Source organism: Alosa sapidissima, chromosome 13 (assembly GCF_018492685.1).
Source record: "Alosa sapidissima isolate fAloSap1 chromosome 13, fAloSap1.pri, whole genome shotgun sequence".
Classification (NCBI taxonomy): domain Eukaryota; kingdom Metazoa; phylum Chordata; class Actinopteri; order Clupeiformes; family Clupeidae; genus Alosa; species Alosa sapidissima.
In genome coordinates, this window is record NC_055969.1 from 17,086,485 (window position 1) to 17,110,030 (window position 23,546).

The following is a 23,546-nucleotide window of genomic DNA, read 5'->3' on the forward strand; positions in this document are numbered from 1 at the left end:
GCGTGCATGTGCATGTGCTTGTGTGTTTGCCTGTTTATGTGCCTGTGTGTGTGCATGTGCATGCATGCGTATATATGTCTACTGTGAATGTATGTGTGTGCGTGTGTATCTGCTTATGCACATGTGTGCATATGGAATGGGTTTCCATGACCCCTAGAGGCAAACATACGCAAAAATTGGTCATCCTAGGCCCTACGGTTCTCAAGATATTCACAGAAAACTGTGTCTGCCCTACCCTCCTTTCGGGGGGTCCAGTCCAGCGGCGGGGCTACAGATCAAAACGAAAAGCGATGATTCCATGCTATCCATGTGGGGTTACATGCCCATCAAGTTTCGTGTACCCCGGTCTTTCAGTGTCCCGGGAATGCTTGTTGGTGTACGGTCACTAAATGTACACATAAAATATTTTATTGTAAGGCCCCCCATGAACGAAAGTCCACGAAACTCGGCATGCATTTGGAGGGTGTCATAATGATCCTACACTTTCAATTTCGTGCAGTTTTGACCATGTCAGCCAGAGATATTGTGATGAAAACACCTAATGTTTTGCTTTTTAATTTTTAACTAGGTGGCGCTATACATGAAATAAGTGGTAATGGGATAGGTTGACATGCCCCCTTAAGACCAACATACAAAAAAAAGGTGGACCTCCTAGGCCCTACGGTTCTCGAGATATTCACAGAAAACTGTCTCCGGCCACCTACAGGCCAGTTGGTGTATAGTAACATAAATTAATTTATTGTGTGGCCCCCCATGAACGGAATTCCACGAAACTTGGCGTGCATTCAGAGGGTGTCATAATGATCCTACACTTCCAATTTCGTGCAGTTTTGACTATGTTAGGTCACAGATACATGCGAACACCTCATTTTTACTTTTTTGTGTTTAACTAGGTGGCGCTATACATGAAATGAGTGGTTATGGAATGGGTTGACATGGACCTTTGAGATCAGCATACAAAAGAAAATGGTCCTCCAATATGGAGTGAGGATTGTCTCAAAAAGATTTAAATAAATATAAAAGGATATATATACATATACATACATTTATAAATATCCAAGTACAAAATACAAATATAAAAATGTGACATACAAATAAATAAACAAATTTATATAAATAAATGTGTCTTTGTAAATATATTTTCGAGATTTGAAAATAAATATGCTTGACTTTGTATGTGGAATCTGCATTTGTGAATCTCCTTTTTGCTTTTATGTCGATGACGTAATTTTGAGACATTCCTACTGCACACCAAGATCCACAAATAAATACCACTAGATTTGAATGCGAAGACACCCTCCACTGAACAACCAGCAGATGGCAGTGTTGTGCAGCCACAGCTAGTCTGGCAGAGCCGAGATAAAGGCAAGCGCTAACCACGACATTCAGCAGAATTGTAGAATCTGGAGTGGATGGTGGATAGAGCCGGTGATCAAGAAGCATCTACTGTAAGTAGTGCTTTTTGCATTATTTTACACACATTGCACTGATATTTCATCAGAAAAATGTCATTAAACGGTTATGAGCCCTTTCAGATTAACTGGGTTGGTTAGCATCAGCTAATCTAGGTTAACTTTAGCTAGCTCAGGACCATAATCGACGTCTCTGTAGGATGCTAGATCTAGCTATATTTACAGACTATAAAGAACTTTGCTATGATGCTATCGTGTTTGACTCATAGCTGCCGACACTCCCGTTTTTTTACGTGTTTCGCCCATATTTCATACCAATCTCCCGCCCGTTTTGCCATTTTTTTTCCAACCGGAAAGTGGCAAAACAGATAGGAGCTAACTGGTGTTTTAGCTATAAGTTAGCTATGAGCTTCCCTCATCCACACGTTATTCACCAATATGCAAGCTCTATATTGGTTTATGACAAAGCTTTGTTTAACAGTGTACAGTCACCCTAACATTGACATTTAAGTTAATTAAACTGATGACATTTTAACGCGATTGTTCATCAGTGTACAGACATCCCAAGTCTAAGGCGCTCCGGGAGTCTCTCATATCAGATAGTGGCTCATGGATGCCACGATCATCAGTCCCATATAGTATTTTTGTATAAATAGGCTATCTTAACAGTTGACCTCTGTCTCTTTCATCATCAGATAATTTTTTCATTGAAATGAAAGCTTCTTGCATTTCACCCCAAGTGTGCTTGTGCATTGTGGGCCTATGCCCAACAGCATATAATGTACTGTGCTTGTCTCTAAGACAGCTGATGTGGATCCAGCTTCGCTGTCCACCTCGTCCATTATATCGGGACACCTCGGCCGCCGTTATCCCCTAACATATGCATGCATACTGCATCTGGGCATGTAATTATGACTGGACCGATTAATGAATTTAATGACTTTAGCTTATACGGTAGAGTATGGTAGAGGGCGGGCGGGTGGAGTGTTCCATGAAATGAGGTTCCACAGGTTGGGATGTCTGCATGTACAGTATGATGCTTCATTACAGTGCACAATGAGCACTTCCCACATACTGGGAGAGTGTGTGAATTTCAAAAGTTTAGGGCTCTCCCAAATGGAGTAGCATACCTGGTGCTGCACTTGCCATGTTAATATTAACGCTGCCATTTTTTGATTACAGAGAATGGTGGAGACGATGGCCAACGCCCTTCTTAATGCGTTGGCCAGGTCAAGCGTTCCCACCTCTACCTCCACTAACCCAGCACCCACTCCCATCTTGACCCCTACCCCTATACCTACCTCTGCCCCTGCTCCTTTCTCCACTGCTAGCCCTGCAAGCAGGATAAATAACGCATTGAAATATTGATGAATATGTGATCAGTGTCATTGAAATTGATAGTTAAACTTTAGTGCTTTTTTTCTCATCTTTTTTTGTAGACAGTTTCCTGGTATGTACTCTGGGGGGCCTGTAAAGAGAGGGAAGGCTAGGTTTAACCCCCCCGACAGATCCCCTAGAGTCATAAATCTGCCAGTGTTTGTCCTGCCTGGACCAACAACAATGACCCCAAAGGGCTCCAGGGAGCTGGAGCTTGCCCACGCAGGCCTGGGGAAGAAGGTGGTCCTGGTGCCAGAAAGTGCCAGCCATTCAGAGGTATTATGATACATATAGTACAAAAACAATTACTCTATGTTTCATAGTGAGGGATATCATTGACTTTTTCTCCATTGTTGAGATTACCTCCTAGCTGGCTACACTTAATTGTGAATTGTATCCCTTTAGATTGTCTCACTGATGGAGGAGGAGTTTACTAAGCTGAGCCCTCTCATGGGGAGGTGGATGTTTTTTAAAGCCACAGTTATTCCCCACGGAATATATCATAAAGATATTGTATTGTTTTTTATTTTACATATTTGTGTTGAGTTCACAAGCATATAGAGTGGTGTGGAATATTCCTTTGATAATTGGTATGTTCCTGTTTTTAGGTGGCAGTGGCCAGAGGAAATTGAGCATCATTCCAATAGATTCAGAGGGCTATTCGGGCCGTCAGCTCCATGTGGCATCGAACAACGGGAAGAATGTGTTGTTTTTGGTTCCTCTACAGGAGGAACTGGAGACTTCGCCCCTGCCCTTTAGTTCCCCTGAATTTTCAAAAATGCCGAAGGTGGCCTGCAATAGTTGTTCGGAAATCATCCCTTTGCAGATGTTGGCACTACACTCAGAGACCTGCCAGACAGCTGTAAGTTGTTTTCTTTGTCCTCATGTTAAGTTGCATAGCAACTTCCACACCTTGTCAATCTGACTAAGATGTATGATATATGATTTCTTTATGATGCTGTGTTCTTTTTCCAAATGAAATCACTTGTTTTGCTGTTTGGAATTTTCCTCAATATTGTCATTGCGTCATTACTATTTCTAGCAGCAGCAAACGGACAACATCATTATAGATGACAATGATGAGGAGGATGATGAGGGTGATGGTGATGCAGATGTGGACTGTACAATGAGAAAAGGGGTACCTTTTTTTGAAAGGATGAAAGGATATTTCTAGTATACTTCTCATCATTCTGTTCAAATATATGTTCTGGCTGATGCATATCTGGTTTATTGTTTTTGTCAACATTCACTTCTGCATAGGTTTGTCCTATATGCCAGCTACAATTTCCAGCCACAGAGCTCCCACATCACGCCAACATTTGTGCAGAAAGGTACATTATTTTAAATATTCAACACAGTTTAAGCTGCCCCGAATGAGGGTGCCATGTGAAAGGTTATAAGATGTACTGGAGAACAATATGTGGCGTATGTTGAGGTGAAAGGAACCATGGTATTAAAAGTGTCTCTTGTAAGGTCCTTCAATACTGAGGAAGATATGGAACCAAACCTTCCAGGACCGTCATCTTCAAACACATCACTACCCCCTCCATCAACACAAACAACAGAGGGTAACAAATTAATTGTAAATCAAAGAGGAAAAGTAACATTTATTTGATCTGATCAACAGATTCTTTACATACGGTAACATGTTATTCCACTGTTTGTTTTCCTTCAAGTGTGGAAAACTGCAGCCCCATCTGAGGCTGTGCGCCTCTTCATGGAGGAGCTGAGGAGAGGAGCAAACCACCTGCCACCTCTACGGCTGACTCTAAATGCAGGGGACACTGATGAAGAGCGGGATGGCGCCCTAATTTCCTTTTACAAACAACAACGTCAGACGTGCCAGTGGGCTGCTCATTTCAGATGCAACATATTAGGTACTGATTGACATATAACTTACTCATGAAGACTTTGAAATTCAAATCTTGAAATGTATAACAGACTGCTGTGCTAAGTTTAACAGAACGGAAAGTGAAGCAACCAATAACCAATCACCAATCAGTGATCTGTAACAGACTACTTTTCTTTAGCAGAAGCTGTTATCTACATAGCTTAATCATTAGAATTAATATGAAAGCAATGATAAAAAAATACTTCATTGTCATGTTGTTGATAACTTCAATAGGTAGCCGTGTAATAAGTGGGATAATGTTCTGCAAGGCGGTCATTATTGTGGAATAACAGCCCTCTTCAGGCGTTGGGCTTCTAAGTATCACTTGTGAGTTATTCCATGATAATGACCGCCTTACAGAACATTATCCCTTATGTACACTCTGCTATCCTCCACTCTGCTATCCTCCATCCCTGAGCATGACTGTCCGCTTCTTGTTCTCGGTGATATGAACATCCACTTAGATGCCCCAGGCTCAGCGGACTTTTTGGCCCTGGTCCACTCCTTTGACCTCGAACTGGTTCAAAGCCCACCGACTCACAAAGCTGGCAAAGAGCTTGACTTGATCTTCACTCGGAACTGCAGCACAGACACCCTCATGGTGACGCCTCTCCATCTTTCTGACCACTTCTTCATCCAGTTCAACGTCAGCCTGTCAGAACAGCCTCCGGCTCCTCAGCCGATGGTCACGTTCCGCCGCAACATCCGGAACCTGTCTCCAACGCACTTCTCCTCTGTGGTTGCCTCCGGTCTACCTCCACTCAACACCTTCTCCTCTCTGGAGGTTAATGAAGCCACTGACTCGCTCTGCTCCACACTGACCTCGTGTCTAGACGAGCTGTGCCCTCTTACCACAAGGCCAGCTCGATCCAAACATTCTCATCCATGGCTAAATGATACCCTCCGATCGCAGCGCACCAAACTCAGAGCCGTGGAGAGGAAATGGCACAAATCCAAACTAGCTGACGACCTCAAAAACTACCAGACACTCCTGACCTCCTTCTCAGCCAGCATCACTGCTGCTAAGACTGCTTTCTACCATGACAAAATCAACAGCGCTACAGACACTCGAAAACTTTTCTCAACCTTCAAATCGCTACTCAACCCTCAGCTGCCTCCTCCTCCATCCAGCCTTACTGCAGATACCCTCGCCTCATTTTTTACAAACAAAGTGGCGGCAATCAGCAGTCAATTCTCTACATGCCCACTCAACGCATCTGACTCAGATACTGCACTCCTACAACCTCTAGGGACTGCTGGAACATCTTTTTCAGCATTCACGCCTCTCTCCGAGACTGAAGTGTCCAGACTCCTGACATGCAGCCGTCCTACCACATGCTCGCTGGACCCTATACCTACGAGCCTACTTCAGTCCATCAGCCCGACCATCGCTCCAGCTATCACACATGTGATCAATGCCTCGCTAACCTCCGGCACATTTCCAACAGCGTTCAAAATGGCCCGGGTAACACCGTTACTTAAGAAAGCTTCTCTCAACCCTGCTCAAGTCGAGAACTACCGCCCTGTCTCACTACTGCCTTTCCTATCCAAAGGCATTGAACGAGCAGTCTCCAAACAGGTCTCTGACTTCCTTTCACAGAACAACCTTCTGGATCCAAATCAGTCTGGGTTCAAAAGCGGCCACTCTACCGAAACGGCTCTGCTGTCTGTAACAGAAGCCTTAAAAGAAGCCAGGGCGACCGCTCGGTCATCAGTACTCATTCTGCTTGACTTATTGGCTGCCTTTGACACGGTTAATCACCGTATCCTTCTCTCTATACTCGCTGACATGGGAATCTCCGGTTCTGCTCTCTCCTGGTTTGAATCCTACCTCACAGGACGCTCGTTTAACGTATCATGGCTTGGTCAGCTATCCGCACCTCACCATCTCACCACAGGGGTCCCCCAGGGCTCAGTGCTGGGCCCCCTCCTCTTTGCTATCTACACCACCTCCTTGGGACAGATTATCCGTTCGCACGGCTTCTCATACCACTGCTATGCAGACGACACACAGCTCTATCTGTCCTTTCCACCTGACGACCCCCTGGTTTCAGCACGGATCTCGGATTGCCTTTCAGACATAGCTACATGGATGAAGGCACACCACCTCCAGCTGAACCTCTCAAAGACTGAACTGCTGGTCATCCCAGCTAAACCTACCATACACCACGACATCAACATCAAATTTGACTCCCTGTCTGTTTCACCGACCAGGACTGCAAGAAATCTAGGAGTTGTTCTTGACAACCAACTAAACTTCTCAGATCATGTTGCCTCAGTCGCCCGGTCATGCCGTTTTGCACTCTACAACATACGGAAAATCAGGACTTACTTGACTCAAGATGCTACCCAACTTCTGGTTCAGGCAATAGTCATCTCACGACTCGACTACTGCAATGCCCTCCTGACAGGTCTCCCAGCCTGCGCAGTGAAACCACTTCAGATGATCCAGAACGCGGTGGCGCGCCTGGTCTACAACCAACCCAAAAGGGCACATGTTACCCCGCTGCTCATCCAGCTACACTGGCTACCTATGGCGGCCCGCATCAAATTCAAGTCTCTAACGCTTGCCTACAAAGTAGTCTCCGGCTCTGCTCCCACCTACTTGAATGCCCTCATACAGACTTACACTACCTCCAGACCGCTGCGCTCCTCTGACGAACGACGTCTAGCTCTACCACTGGTACGCTCAAGCCAATCCAAACTTTTCTCATCTGTTGTTCCTCGTTGGTGGAACACACTGCCAGTTCCTACAAGGGCAGGGACATCCTTTTCCACTTTCAAAAAAATCCTGAAGACCCAGCTCTTTAGAGAACATCTACTCTCATAGCAACACTTACAACAAGTCTTACTGATCCTAGCACTCACCAGCCGTTTTAAACTGACAAGTAACTGTTAAAAACAGCACTCACCGACGCACTTATTCTTACTGTACTCTAATGTTTTTTTTAAACTGTCCTAAAATTGTGAGAATTGTTCTAAAACTTACTGTTTACCATGTTGTTAGTCGCTTTGGTTAAAAAGCGTCAGCCAAATGTAATGTAATGTAATGTACATTATCTCTTATGTACAAATGTATAAGGTTAATTTCTAATTTCTACATAAAAACTGATTTGTCCTTGGCAAATCCTGATAGGCCACTTCATTTCATTACAGGGGATGCTGCAGTTGGTGTTGGGGTAATGAGAAACACGCTATCAACAGCCATCTCGAAATTGACAAATGGCTTTAAGAACATGGGTTAGCACATTTAATTTAACACATACAGTGCAAATTAATACATAAATAACACTTGCATAATAATGGATGTGGGTGGTATTGTGCACCAATTTCCTTACTTGAGTACTTGAAATGTATTTTTCTTAAATTGTCTCCTATAACTTCTAGATACTTTTCAGTGAAGCATATTTTATGTTTCTGCTTATCAACCAATGTTTAGGAAATGCAGGTGTGACTGCCATCTTTGAAGGACAGAGAGAGCATCTGGTACCAAACTTGTGTGCAGCACTCTTGGAGTGTGATTTGTTTGCTATGGCTGGAAGGGTGGTTGGTCACTCTGCCATCCATGGCGGTCCTTCCCTGTCAGGACTAAGTCCAGCAGTAGTAGATGCCCTTTCACATGGGACAAAGGAACTAGTAACATCAAAACTCAGTCTGGAAGATTGCCCAGAGATTGATGTGAGGGACACCATCAGTCTAGTGAGTAATAGTAAAAACATTCATTTAAAAAAAATGTAGATGGTCACTTCTAATGTCCTTAAATTCATGGATATGCTGAAAGTGCTGAGATCATAATTTTAGTTATGTCCACAAACTGTTTTGTGCCAATTCAAGTGAATTCATTTGTTTTAGCTGCTGAAAGAGGAAGGGACTGAAACGGAGTCTGTCAGAGTGGCAAGCCTATGCACTGAATGGTATTTCCCAGTGCCAACTAAGGATACCAACAGGCTCCTTCTTTTCCAGCAGCTGCTATCTCATGCACTAAGTGTTTTTTGACTTTATGCTGGAGCATGTGCTTTCATTTCACAGATTAGTACAGAAATAACAAGCAAGTTCCTTTCTCTGTGCTTGCCTTGCACAGTCTGGCAGTATTGATTAAAGCTACATACACTATGCAAGCCTGTGAATTTGTGACTCCAGAGCTCCCCCTAAAAATATAAAAATATAGCAACAAGATTGTACATTCTCACCAATTCATGTGGATTACTCTTCAGACCAAAGCATACAAACCAGCAATGATTATTTTTGTGGAGTTACGTTGACTAATAAGGTAATAAACGCATAAATTCAGCTTCATTCTGGTTTTGGTTTTGTTTTGCGCGATGTGCGCGACCTGACTCATAGACATTGCATAGCGCGGTAAAGCCGCTAGGAAGGTATTGGGGGCGGCGAAATATCCTTCATTCGCCCCGGAATTAACTATTTAACCATCAAAGTGACTACGACGCTGATATATTAACCTAAAAACATGGCATAGTGTAGCTTTAAGATTGGATAGTGTACACTGGACAATGCAAGCACAGACCAAAAAATGCCTTGTATCATTTTTACAGTATGTACTGTATGTGTAAGGGGCATTGACAGTGAGCATTGACAGTGATGACAGTGAGGACGAGATGCCAACAGCGAATACCAGTATCATCTCGGGGTACTTTCGAACCTTTGTCAAAGAAGGTATGATTTCCCAATTTCCATTTGAGATCAATAAAGAATTTATCTATCCATTCATCTATCCATGTACAGTATACCTACAGCCAAGAAGATGTACAGTATGAGAAGATAAACCACAGGGATACTCATAGCTCTATTGTTGCCATCCCAAATAATATAAATACTAAAGTCATTACCTATGTTATCATAACCTAATGTGTGTTTAATGTTTTTCACTGGTATAGCATCTTCAGACGTCCTGAAAGACCTGTTGAAGTTTTGGACTGGGTGGGAATTGCCTGCCAAGTGGCTAACATTAGAAGTTGTGAGATCCCGCGGATATCATCATCTGCCAACTTCAAGTACGTGCTATGAGCGACTGAGAATTCCAAATCACTATAAGAGTGGCACTGAATTAAGATCAGACCTCCATGCATGCCTTCAGTCAGTTGAGACAGGTTTTGGCCTGATATGAAATGTGAAGAAATAACATCCTCTAACATTGTTTTATTGTTGGTGTTGTTATTGTTATTCAATGAAATATTAAAATAAATGTTATATTTTATCAGTAATTGTTTTTATTGTAATTCTATTGATGTTTTACTTACTGAGAGGAAATAATTTGGTTTGGATTAATACGTTTGTTCTATATTGCTAAATAAAAAACTAAAGTCACAATCACTTATCAGGTTTTATTGTACCATTGTAGCAAATTGTACACAGGTATAGTCAACTCACTCACACAACTCACTAGCTCTTCATTCTGTTGGGTCTATGTAAGGAAATTCAGTCTTTCTATGATATTCAACAGACAACCGTCACAGGCTCTGAAAAACCCCCAAACCCCCCCCCCCCCCTCCCCCTGGCTGCAGCTGCAATGCAAACAAAAGATTTGCTGCACTCAAGAATCTTTGCTACAAACAGTCTCCAAACAATAACACAATCACTGACTATACCTTTAATGGTTCTCTACCAAGTTTTGGACATATGTGACCGTTGCCAAATAAATGTCCACACCATTGGACTGTGATTGCTGCAACGGATCAATGTGTTCCTGCAGTCCACTGAGTTCCTCTGGGCTGAGTGGGCTCTCGAACTGAGGAACGTTTACTCCAAGATGGTTCTCTGGCATGTCTCCACTCTGCTCCCAATCTATTTCAGGAATGTTTAACTCCTTAACAAGTACAAGAAAGCATAAAACAAGTTTACAATCATGATCATTAGCAATTAAAATAATTGTTTTCTGTAATAATGGTTTATAAAATATAACCTGAAATAATGTGGGCCAACAATGCAGACTCAAGTAAAAGTAAGTAAATCAGCTCAAACTTGTGCAAAACATGTTGCAATCCAAAAGCAATCTTTAGGAGCATGCATTACATTCCCAAAAAAGGTGGTTCTCCTTCCTCTGCCTACCTCTGGATCGGGAATTGGATGCTGCATTTGACCAAGCTCCCATAGCTAGTTTGGTGTCATGTTCTGCTCTGTCCTCAAGGGGTGGTTGTCCCATCCTCCACGAAACAGGTCCAAGGTCAACTGGAGACGAGGCAGGAAGACGTAATGCAGACAGAAGAAGTGGGTGGTGTTTGTCAGGTCGAGGTGGCCCTCTTCCTCCAGCATTTGAAAAATGTGGTAGTACACATTGGTGGCCCCCATCCAGACATCGCGCCAAAGTCTTTCAATTCTACTCAAAAGAAAAGGCATATTGTATCATGTTGCAAGTTGTGATGATAGTACACAGGATACAAGTTACATCAAATTGTCACATCAAATGCATATAGTTGATGGGTATAAAAAATGCAGTAAAATTGTGTCTGTCAGTGTGTTGTCCTTAAGGCATTACTATTTATTTGAAAGTAGTAGTAAAATTCTAATGGATAGCTTGTTTTTATATTATCCTGAGTATGGAATTCTTGGCATTGACATTTAAATAAGATTCTATGTTCCGGTTGTCAAAGTCAGATTTACTTTCAATTTCCTTGCAACACATAACAGCTGAGTCATCCTTGACACAACCCCAAGGCTGTCCACTCTGTGCATTGCTGCCCTGATGCGATCCCACTGAACCTGATGGCCTAGTCTTCTCATTGTTCTGTAGCCTGAGTGTGGCCACCACTGTTTTACCTGAGACACCAGTTCATCAAGCTCAGCATCTGAACACCTACTGTACTGAGCTCGCTTGCCAGGCAGGTTATGGGCAGCCATGGATCTATACAGTGTTGCACGGGACACCCCCAGAAAGTTGGCAATTGTGATCACTGGGTGTCCGTTTTCCATCAGATGCTGTACATAATCCATATTGATTGCGATTTTTGGTCGCCCACTCCCAGGACATCTTTCAAAATGAATTGGCATTGGTAAGTGATCGTCTTGGTGCACTCTCAACTGCTGAAGTGCCCTGCACAGCTCAATTAATCTGTCCATGACCTCTGGAGGCACTGGAACATGCTGGGCAATAATGTCCATGAAAACCAGTTCCTGTGTGCAAACGAATTCTAGGAAGTCAGGATCAAGGGGTGTTGGAGAGCCCGATGAACTCTGTCGCGCAGTCTTTCCATCACATACTGCATTAATGCGTTCTAGAAAGCCAAACATTAAATAAATAAATAATTCAGGCAATTACTCAAAATAACACATGTGTAGAAGGTGATGGTTGTGTATAATGTTAAGTGTGTGTGTGTGTGTGTGTAGGGGGGGGGGGGGGGGCAGGGGTGGAGTGGCAGTGTACTATGTGTATGTAGGGGTGGTGGTGGGGGGGGGGCCTGTGTGTGAGTGTGCACGTGTGTGTGTGTGTGTCTATGCTCTGAGTCTAACTACCCAGCTGAAAAAAACAGCTTAGATTATGGTTTGCTGGTTTAAGCTATGTTTTTGTGAGTTTTCATTTACTGGTTTAGCTGGTTAACCCAGCTTATGACAGTCACCAGCTGAGTTTTTATGGTTTAGCTGGTTGGGCCAGTTTAGGCTGGTCATTTTAACTGGAGGTTGACTGGTCAATAGAGCAATGTCCAGCTTCATGGCTGGTTTCCATCTTAAACCATCAATGTAAGATTGATAGCCTGGTCACCAGCATGACCAATATAAAACATTACACTTACCGACATGACCAGCTTCCTAAGATGGTCTCACAAGAAAATCCAAGCGGTGGCCCAATGAGCAAACTTGTGAGAAGATGCAGACGCACACCAGATTGCGAGGTGCTGGCCGCCTGAAGTTAGTCAGTAGGTTAGAGAGGTGCCGCACACTCCGAGTCCATCATTTTGAGGTTCTTTATTAGTGATAACGTTTCGGCCTTCCTCAGATCACATAGTAACAGAGGTTCAACCTACAGTTTTTAGCCAGATACTTGATTAGTTCTAATTATATACAGCTGGCCAGGCACTCATAATTGGCTTAGACTAGAGGGCATGTAAACCCAATACACTCACATCTACAATTGTAACGTTACTGTGACGCTTGTATTACATGCCCACTAGTCTAAGCCTGCACAGCAACTCTGGCTAAAAACTGTGGGTTGAACATCTGTTACGAGCCTATGTGAACTGAGGAAGGCTGAAACGTTATCATTGATAAAGAACCTCAAAAGGATGGACTCGGGAGTGTGCGGCATCTCTCTAACCTACAGCCCAATGAGCAAAACCAGCCCAAACCAGCTAAAACCCAACTAAAACCAGCCACCAGCCTAAACTGGATTTTTCAGCAGGGTAGAGTGCCCAGTCAGAAAACGGGAGTCTGGTCACCCCATAACCCCACCCCAACCCCATAGACAGTAAATTTTGTGTCAAACTAGCAACATGTTGACTAGTATTGCTAACCATGCTAGCAAAAATGTATGGTTTTCATCAAGTAACAAGCATACGACTGCCTACAGTGCATACAACACTGCCTTCAGATGAAAACGATAACCATCTTTACTTATTCCGTTATTACAGTTTAGCTGGGGCTCAATTAGCTTGATTTGTTTCGTTTTAGGGACCTGGGATCATAGAGCTGCTATCATACCTGGCTAACACTCGCAGACGTCGAGTCAACACCTGCTAACGTCTGTATACTGACCAAGTAAACTCATATCTCTCTGAAGAAAAAATCCACTATAACACACACAAGTAACAAATAGAACTACTTACCCATCCAGGTAATCCACCGGTCGCTTCCACATTCATCTTGTAATTGCGATTGAGGCCAGAACCGGATACCAATGACTGTACAGCCAGAGCCTAGCTATCGTTGCACAACGCCTTTGCACAACACTGCCATCTGCTGGTTGTTCAGTGGAGGGTGTCTTCGCATTCAAATCTAGTGGTATTTATTTGTGGATCTTGGTGTGCAGTAGGAATGTCTCAAAATTACGTCATCGACATAAAAGCAAAACGGAGATTCACAAATGCAGATTCCACATACAAAGTCAAGCATATTTATTTTCAAATCTCGAAAATATATTTACAAAGACACGTTTATTTATATAAATTTGTTTATTTATTTGTATGTCACATTTTTATATTTGTATTTTGTACTTGGATATTTATAAATGTATGTATATGTATATATATCCTTTTATATTTATTTAAATCTTTTTGAGACAATCCGAACTCCATATTGGAGGACCATTTTCTTTTGTATGTTGATCTCAAAGGGCCATGTCAACCCATTCCATAACCACTCATTTCATGTATAGCGCCACCTAGTTAAACACAAAAAAGTAAAAATGAGGTGTTGTAATCGCATGTATCTGTGACCTAACATAGTCAAAACTGCAGGAAATTGGAAGTGTAGGATCATTATGACACCCTCTGAATGCACGCCAAGTGTCGTGGAATTCCGTTCATGGGGGGCCACACAATAAATTAATTTATGTTACTATACACCAACTGGCCTGTACGTGGCCGGAGACAGTTTTCTGTGAATATCTCGAGAACCGTAGGGCCTAGGAGGTCCACCTTTTTTTTGTATGTTGGTCTTAAGGGGGCATGTCAACCTATCCCATTACCACTTATTTCATGTATAGCGCCACCTAGTTAAAAATTAAAAAGCAAAACATTAGGTGTTTTCATCACAATATCTCTGGCTGACATGGTCAAAACTGCACGAAATTGAAAGTGTAGGATCATTATGACACCCTCCAAATGCATGCCGAGTATCGTGGACTTTCGTTCATGGGGGGCCTTACAATAAAATAATTTATGTGTACATTTAGTGACCGTACACCAACAAGGATTTCCGGGACACTGAAAGGCCGGGGTACACGAAACTTGGTGGGCATGTAACCCCACATGGATAGCATGGAACCATCACTTTTCGTTTTGATCTGTAGCCCCCCCGCTGGACTGGACCCCCCGAAAGGAGGGTAGGGCAGACACCGTTTTCTGTGAATATCTTGAGAACCGTAGGGCCTAGGATGACCAATTTTTGCGTATGTTTGCCTCCAGGGGTCATGTAAACCCATTCCATATGCACACATGTGCATAAGCAGATACACACGCACACACATACATTCACAGTAGACATATATACGCATGCATGCACATGCACACACACAGGCACATAAACAGGCAAACACACAAGCACATGCACATGCACGCACACACACCCACCCACACACACATAAACATAAACATGTACACGCACACATGCACACAATTCAAGAATTTCTCATAATTATGAACAGGCAAGATGGGGTGGGGTTGTATAAAATGTATATTACATGTGAAATCTATGAACTAATCATTTTTTGGTACTTGTTGTCTAGCAGATACCAGTGAGAATTGAGTGTGCATAATGCAATTCAGTGAGACAGTTAGAATCATATATGCCTTTCAGCGTGACTTATTTTTGTGGAAAACATGTGCTGGACTGGGCGGCGGTCATATTTTGTACCGCTCTGCGGTACATCTAGTTGAACAAACATCTGCAAGTAGGTTAGGTTGGGATGTCTGCTATACATTGTTGGCATTACTGTTAAAATGCAATTCCAGTATAGTGAGTATTGGCAAAACCGGTTATCATTTTTATGTTGAGGCGGTGGGGGTGTTGTCGGCAGCTGCTGAAAGTAACTAATAAAGTAACTTGTAATCTAACTTAGTTAGTTTTAAAATCATGTAATCAGTAAAGTAACTATGTTACTTTTTAAAGGAGTAATCAGTAATCAGATTACTTTTTCAAGGTAACTGTGGCAACACTGGTCATGAACACATGACACTGTCATGACACATGAACCCTAATCCTAACCTCTAACCCTAAAACTAAGCCTAATCCTAACCCTAATTTGTTATGACAAAAAACGAATGTCACTTAATAACAGAAGCGTTATGTCATAAACGTTTATGACTTGTTTATGACACATTCATGACAGTGTCATGTCACTCTAATGTCGATACTGTCAAGTAAAGTGTAACTGAATAATTATTAAATCTCTTAAAAAATGTATTTTCTCAAAAGTTATTTTCCTGGTGAACCATTTATACAGCAAATAGTGGCTAGCACTGTTTAAAAGCTGAGAAAAGGCTCTTTCATGTGACACATGTGTGATGAGTAGCCTATACTCCTCGGGGAGTTAAGTGATGCGCTGCGACATGCTATGGGGAAACTGCCAAGAAACTGCAGCTAGTAGGTAACTTCAAATCAGTGTGATTTACCCTTATAGGCTATTGCACATTACATGATGCGTACGAGACACTTTCTTATTCTTAACCGTCAGGGCCTATGAAAATTCCACCGTATTTGACTATATTTGGGGCATGCTATCTTAACCACCACAGTGGCTGGTAAGCATTTGGCTGGTGGCGGGTGCTAATTTCCATCCCTTTGCTACATAGCACTGTAAACTAAATTTGTACTAAGTATGCCTTGAACTAGCACATAATATTATGACTTAGACTTTGTTTCTTGAAATAGCTTCTGATGTCCTCCACCTTTCTTTTTTTGCCCGACATCCTCGAATCGACAGCCAAGCAAATATTATAGAGTTAAGATCTTTGCAGCCAAGAGTGCCAAAAACTTTGAATCAACAGCATACAGGAAGCTAAGCCAATCAAAAAACAGACCTGTCTCAAAGACGTATTTTGGGAGGCAGCACTGAAGTGGGAAATTATTTAACCCTTTCTACCGCATGTGAGCACTTTTTTCCCCATTTCAACCTGAATATTGGTGGGGACATTTCAGTCGTAATTTGACATTGGTGTGGACACGTCCTTCGGTCCCCACGCAAATCTACGCCCATGGTTATACCAGAGACATTACAGAAGGAAATGCTGTCCAGACTACACAAGGAACATACTGTATGGGGACAACCAAATGCAGGCTGAGGGTCCAACAGTCAGTGTGGTGGCTGGGACTGGGTGCTCAAATCACAAGAATGGTGGCCCAGTGTGAAGTATGTGCTAAAAATCAACCACTTCGCCCAGAACCAATGATACCCTCAGAGGTTAGTAGAGTATTCTACTAAAAGGCCTCCAAGACCAAACACCAGTTTCATTCAAGACTTTTCTGACTTCCTTGGTATGATTATGGCAAACTGGGAAAGGGTTCTAATTGTGGGAGATTTTAATATACATGTGTGTTGTCCTGATAAACCTATGTTGTCGGACTTCAATAATTTAATTGAAGCCTTTGATTTGATCCAGTCAGTCTCCGGTCCAACTCACATACGTGGGCACACACTTGACCTGGTTCTATCGTATGGTTTTGACGTTAATGATCTGAACATTGTCTCCACCTGTATTTCTGATCATATGCCAATTGACTTTCACGTGAATATCCCAGGTCTTATTAAGAAAAGCCGTCCTCCACCACGTTATTCACGTGTTATTAACAACATGAACATTTTGCTGATCTTATAACTAAACATAGTCACCAGCCTAAGGTTCTTTTCAGCACTTTAAAATCCTTAATCAGTCCCAAGGAAACTGCAAATACTGCTCCTTCTTTGAACTATGGTAATTTCCTTGATTTCTAATATACGTGACCAAGTATCTACGTTTGATGCACATGTATATCTAGAAACTCCTCCAGTGATCACAGCCTCCTTACTTAGCTTTGTACAGTACCCATTTCCTTGTCACACCTGAAACAAGTTGTATTTAATCTAAAACCCTCCTCTTATCCACTCAACTGTATTCCACCAAGGGGCATTTGAGAGTGTGGGTCCCTCCATCCTCTCTATTGTCAATTCATCACATCTCTGGCCAAGTACAGTACCAACTCATTTTAAACATGCAATAGTGCAGCCCCTGCTTAAAAAGCCAGAGCTTGATGACACTGACTTAAACAATTATAGACCCATCTCAAAATTGCCCTTTCTTTCTAAAATCCTAGAAAAGGTTGTCTTTCAACAACTCCAATCCTTTCTATCAGAGAATGAGATGTTAGACATCTTCCAGTCTGGATTCCGACCTAAAAACAGCACGGAATCTGCTTTAATTAAAGTCACTAACGACTTGTTACTATCAGTGGATGCAAAGAACTGTGCATTACTTACTGTATGCTGCTAGATCTTAGCGCTGCCTTTGACACTGTAGATCACTGCATTCTTTTAGAGCGCCTTGAGCACTGGGTTGGAATTTCAGGAACTGCACTGAAATGGTTTGCCTCCTTAGAGGGAAGAACCTTTTCAGTTTCTTTCAATGATACTTCATCTTCATCTGCCCCCTTATCTTATCGTGTTCCACAGGGATCAGGGCTTAGTTGTATTTTTTTTTTTTTTTTTTTTCCAAGTATTTTTATTGCTTTTAAAGGAGTTTAACAGTCGTTGAAAAACATTATGTCACAAGTCCCCTTAATAAAATCCCTCCCACCCATAGAACCAATCATGCCAACATTTTCAACACTGAGTATAGCAAGATAATAACAAAGAAAAAGAAACTATAATCATTAAAACAATTATAACATTAATTCAATTAATAATAAATTAAATAACATAAACAATATAAATTATACAAAAATAAAAACAAAATTATAAAGATAATACCGTTGTACAATAAAACAAAACAAATTGAATAAATAAATTGAATAAACAATCAGGAATTACAGCAGTAAGACCTTGCTTTTCCATAGGTGCTGTGTATTATTCAGGAGGAAGCGTTTTTAGCCTATCAAAATAGGTCAACAGAGGGTCCCAGGTTTTATGAAATTTCTTGTTAGAGTGTCCCTTAAGAAAGTACTTTATCTTTTCCAGCTTTAAAAACATCATAAGGTCTGACAGCCACACAGAAACTTTTGGAGGAGTAACTGATTTCCATTCTAATAATATCCTTCTGCGTGCTATAAGAGTTGCAAAGGCTATAACACTCTCTTTTCTACTAGGTATTATCACATCTGCTCCCTCTACCCCAAATATAGCAGATGCAGGGTTGGGTTGTAGGTGCAAACCAAACGCTTCATTTAAAATGTCAAATATTGACGTCCAGTAGTCAGTCAGTTTGGGACAGGCCCAGAACATGTGGGCTAGATCCCCCTTGGCTATCTTGCAACGATCACAAGTATCATCCAAGGTACTGTACATTTGGGCTAGTTTCACCTTACTAAAATGCATCCGATGAAACACTTTAAACTGAATTAGATTGAGACGTGCACAAGGAGAGGTTCCATTAATCCAACTCTGCGCTCTATTCCAGACGATGTCTGATATGTCAATACCAAGTTCTGCTTGCCATGTGGTTTTGATATTGTTTGTCGTTGGATTTTCAGATGACATAATGACTTTATAAATGTTGGAAATGTGACTACCCCAAGTTACAGGCCTTTCAAGTATGTCCTCCATCACTGACCTTTCAGGAATTTGAGGGAATGATGGAACCAAAGTTTGAACAAAATGGCGAATTTGAAGGTATCGAAAGAAATTAGATTTAGAAATAGAGAACCTATCCGAAAAGTCTGCAAAATTAGGGAAAACTTTATCTATGAATAAATCCTTACAAGTAGTTAGACCATTGTGTCTCCACTGTCTGAAAGAGTTATCTAATTCTGCAGGGGGAAACAGATGATTTTCACTGATTGGACTGTATATGGACATTTCAGTCAGCTTAAATGTCTGCCTGAATTGTATCCATATTCTCAAAGTAGAAACCACCACTGGACTACAGGAGAAACGGGTTGGAAAGAGAGGTAGTTTTGAGGTGATTAGGGCAAGAAGCGATGACTGTTTGCAGCTTTTCCCTTCCGCAGCACACCAACCCGTTTTAGGGGCTTGAAACCAGTAAATTATTTTTTGAAGGTTTGCTGCCCAATAATAGCGCATTAGGTTGGGAAGAGCTAGACCACCCTCAGCTCTTGGCCTTTCCAGAAATGCCCTACGTAGTCTAGGGATCTTTCCCTCCCAAAGAAAATGTGACAGTCTCTCATTTATTGAACGAAAAAATGACTTGGGGAGAAAAATAGGCAAGTTTTGAAATAGGTATAGGAATCTAGGCAGTATGTTCATTTTAATACAATTAACTCTTCCTGCTAAGCTTAAACATAAAGAATTCCAACGTTGAAGGTCCAGTTTCAATTTCTCAAAAATAGGGGAGAAGTTTGCGTTAAATAAGTCAGAAAAAGAGGGGGTCACATTAATGCCTAGATACTTAAATCCTGTTTTTGAAATACAAAATGGCAAGTCTGCCTCAAGGATTGATGATGCCTTCTTATTTATGGGGAAATAAATGCTTTTTGAGTAATTGATTTTGTATCCAGAAAAACCACTGAAATCGTTTAGAATATTAAGAATCACAGGTGTACATACCAGGGGGTCTGCTACATAAATTAAAAGATCATCAGCATACAAAGAAACTTTGAATTCCATCCCCATTCTATATATCCCATGTATTGAAGTTGTAGATCTGAGTTTTATTGCCAATGGTTCTATTGCGATGATGAACAGCAATGGACTGAGAGGGCAGCCTTGGCGTGTTCCTCTACCTAAAGGGAAGTATTCTGATCGCAGTGAATTTGTGATTACACCAGCTTTTGGAGAGGAGTATAATAATTGAACCCAAGAAATGAACTTTGGACCAAAGCCAAATTTCTGTAAAACTGAGAACAGATACCCCCATTCCACCCTATCAAAGGCCTTCTCCGCATCCAGGGACAACACCACCTCTGGTGTGTCCCTGGACGCAGGTGAATGTACTATATTTAAGAGTTTACGTATGTTCACAAAAGAGTGGCGGCCTCTGACAAAGCCTGTTTGGTCTTCTGATATTATATCACAAATTATAGTATTAATTCTGGAAGCCAAGACTTTTGAAAGTATCTTGACATCTGTGTTGAGCAGAGATATTGGTCGATAAGAGCCACATTCAGTAGCATCTTTACCAGGTTTCAACAAGACCGTAATTAGGGCTTCAGTGAGGCTTTGTGGCAAGCATGATTGTTCAAGAGAGTGATTAAACATGTTTAACAATAAAGGAATAAGTTTAGAGGCAAATTTTTTGTAGAACTCCACCGGATAGCCATCAGGCCCCGGTGTTTTCCCACTCTGCATATCAGTTATTGCGCTTTTAATTTCTTTCGCTTCTAGTGGTTTTTCCAAATTTTCCATATCATCTTGAGGGACTGATGGAATATCAATGTTTGCTAAGAATTCTGCCATATGAGAGGTGTCTTGGGGATACTCTGAAGAATATAGGTTAAAATAGTAATCTCTAAATGTCTTGTTAATTTCTTGAGGGTTTATAGTCAGTTCTTGTTGATTTTTTCTGATAGTTGAAATATGTTTGGATGCAGTTCTACTCTTTAATTGGTGAGCCAAAAGCCGACCTGCCTTCTCCCCATTTTCGTAGAAAAAGGCACGTGATCGCAATAAATGTTGTTCTGTTTTTTCTGTAGACAGCAATTCATATTGCGATTTCAAGTTCAATTTTTCTTTGTATAATTCAGGAGTAGGTGTTAGAGAGTATTGCTGGTCAGTCTTCTGAATACTGTTTAATAATGTGTCTTTTGTTTGTTTTCGCTGTTTACTTCTTGAGGCCATAAATGATATTATGTGTCCTCTTAGAACAGCCTTCAATGTCTCCCAGAGTATAGATGGGGATGTTGAGTCTGACTGGTTAGTTAAAAGAAAGTCATCAATTGTTTTGGATATGTATTCACAGAGGTTATCATCTGAAAGTAACGCTGCATTTAGTTTCCAAGTTGGTTTGGTAGAATAATTGAGGGCAAAGTTTACTTCAAGAATGAGAGGTGCATGATCAGACTCAACTATGGCAGAGTATTGTACAGTGTTTACAGCAGAAAGAAGGTTCTTATCAATGAAAAAATAATCTATTCTAGAGTAAGTTTGATGAACATGTGAAAAGCAAGAGAATTCCTTTTTTCCAGGATTAAAGAATCTCCACGGGTCAGTGCACCCAATGTGGTTCATAATATTGGATAAGTCCATAGACATCTTTGACACAGGAGTTGTTTTGGGGTTGGAGCGGTCCAAAGTACTATCTATTACACAGTTCATATCTCCTCCAAATATTAAAGAATGTGTATTTAAATTAGGAAGTGAGGTCAAAATATTTTTGAAAAAATCAGGGTTGTCCCAATTTGGTGCATACACACTCACCAATACCACAGGCATATGAAAAAGGTGACCTGCTACTATAATATAGCGCCCTTGGGAGTCTGAAATTATTTTTGAAGCAGTAAATAACACTCTCTTATGTATCACTATGGCTGCTCCTCTTACCCGGCTGTTGAAATCTGAGTGATAAACTTGTCCTACCCATGTTTTTCTAAGCAAATGGTGATCCTGTGAACGAAGGTGAGTTTCCTGCAAAAATGCTACATCAGCATTCAGTCTTTTCAAGTGGGTAAATACTCTAGCTCTTTTCACCGGTCCATTCATACCTCTGACGTTCCAACTAATGAATCTTACAGACCCTCCTGACATATTCCTACTTTCCATTATGTTCCAGTGACTATATAGGCTGTATCATGTGTGAGAGAACGCAACGTAATCAGCAAAGTCTGCCACATAACCATATATGTTGAGATATCAGCTGTAGTTCCTGAGAAAGCATTTAGTAAAATAGAAAAAAACAGTACTAATACTAGTAATGATAATAAAGTAAAATAAAAACTAAACATTCTTGGCATACCCCCATTACCCCTATTTAAGAACCAGAAACAACAAAAACTAGGTTCATCCACAGAACAAAGATGAACCGCAGTCCCCCTACACTTAAATTCCCAGTAAAGCATTCACACTTTTTGGCCCATACGGCCCCCCATATGCAAAATAAGAACACGCATGTACTGTAGGCATCTCCCCACCTGCTGAAGTTAACAAGTTTCTCTTAATTGAGTTACATCATAATTCCGATTACTCTTTCACTGGCCTGGTTAAGTTTAATAGTCCACTACTCCGTCTTTGTTATTAATAATAAATGGGAAAAATTCAGCTTAACCCTCCTCCATCTGCTGGCTACCTTGTCCATGTCCCTCCAAAGGCGGTTGGTTCGTTGCAATCTGGCTGTCATAAAACTGTTGAGCCTCTTGGGGGGTAGAGAAGTTGAATGTTTTGTCGCCAAAATTCACTCGGAGTTGCGCTGGGTAGCGCAGCCTGAACCACACCTTCTTCTGATATAGCAGCCGTTTAACATCCTTGAACTCCGCCCGTCTCTTTGCGAGTGCTCTGGTCAAGTCAGGGTAAATCCGTAGGCTGATTCCTCTGAACTGCACGTCATGTGCTCTTGCAAAATTCAAAGCCTTTTCTTTTTCCTGAAATTTGTGAAAGCACACGATGAAAGGGCGAGGTGGGCCTTTCTCAGAGGGCTTATCGCCAAGTGAGCGGTGGGCCCGCTCCAGTTCTGGCGGTTTATCAAAGACGCCTGGCATGGCTTCCATTAGCATCTCGGATACAAAGTTCACCAGTGACTGTCCCTTCTCGCTGTCCTCTGGGACGTTTAATATCCGCAGATTGGCCCTTCGTGATCGATTTTCAAGGTCCTCTAGTCGGTCGAGGAGCATCGCGTTTTGTTCCTCAAGATGTTGTATCTTTTTCTCTGCTACAGTCAGAGCTTCGAAGTTATCCCCAGCCAACGTTTCAGTGGTAGTCAGTCGTGACTGGAAATCACTTAAAGTCTCTGTTAAAGCAGTCACCGATGATTGGAGAGGGACGATGGCTTCTTTAATTAAAATCGCGATGTCCTCGTTCAAGGAGGCTCGTTGTTTGCCGAATTCGGCGACAAGTTGGGTCATAGAAACGGTCTCTGAATCTTTAGGAGAGCCAACGGTGCCTGCCATGGCGGCGAGTTTTC

At 41.7% G+C, this 23,546-nt stretch overlaps 2 protein-coding genes across 7 annotated transcripts in view; one reads left to right on the plus strand and one right to left on the minus strand.

The window, feature by feature from the left end:
* LOC121680844 (myosin heavy chain, fast skeletal muscle-like) overlaps window positions 1-23,546 on the minus strand; it is a 145,389-nt gene that overhangs the window by 19,632 nt on the left and 102,211 nt on the right. The gene's annotated exons all lie outside the window — the stretch shown is intronic.
* On the plus strand, window positions 1,257-9,977 carry LOC121680889. 5 transcript variants are annotated; one of them, XM_042060476.1, is made up of 12 exons: window positions 1,257-1,448; window positions 2,852-3,065; window positions 3,195-3,270; window positions 3,398-3,651; window positions 3,832-3,927; window positions 4,050-4,120; window positions 4,263-4,357; window positions 4,466-4,666; window positions 7,837-7,920; window positions 8,120-8,379; window positions 8,533-9,354; window positions 9,576-9,977. In XM_042060476.1, the coding sequence occupies exons 2-11, from the start codon at window positions 2,865-2,867 to the stop codon at window positions 8,674-8,676; spliced, it is 1,482 nt and encodes a 493-aa protein (XP_041916410.1). In that variant the 5' UTR covers window positions 1,257-1,448; window positions 2,852-2,864; the 3' UTR covers window positions 8,677-9,354; window positions 9,576-9,977. The 5 variants fall into 5 exon arrangements, with proteins under 5 accessions (XP_041916410.1, XP_041916408.1, XP_041916412.1 ...); XM_042060474.1 differs by lacking the exon at window positions 1,257-1,448 and adding an exon at window positions 1,508-2,641; XM_042060478.1 differs by lacking the exon at window positions 1,257-1,448 and adding an exon at window positions 1,508-2,641 and having other exon boundaries at window positions 9,253-9,354.

What these genes read in the sequence shown, in the direction of transcription:
- LOC121680889 (XM_042060474.1), top strand. Translation starts at nt 2,598, where the DNA reads ATGGTGGAGACGATGGCCAACGCCCTTCTTAATGCGTTGGCCAG. An exon ending in ACTGTACAATGAGAAAAGGG is followed by an intron (nt 3,928 to 4,049) that starts GTACCTTTTTTT and finishes ACTTCTGCATAG; the next exon opens with GTTTGTCCTATATGCCAGCT. An exon ending in GCCAACATTTGTGCAGAAAG is followed by an intron (nt 4,121 to 4,262) that starts GTACATTATTTT and finishes GTCTCTTGTAAG; the next exon opens with GTCCTTCAATACTGAGGAAG.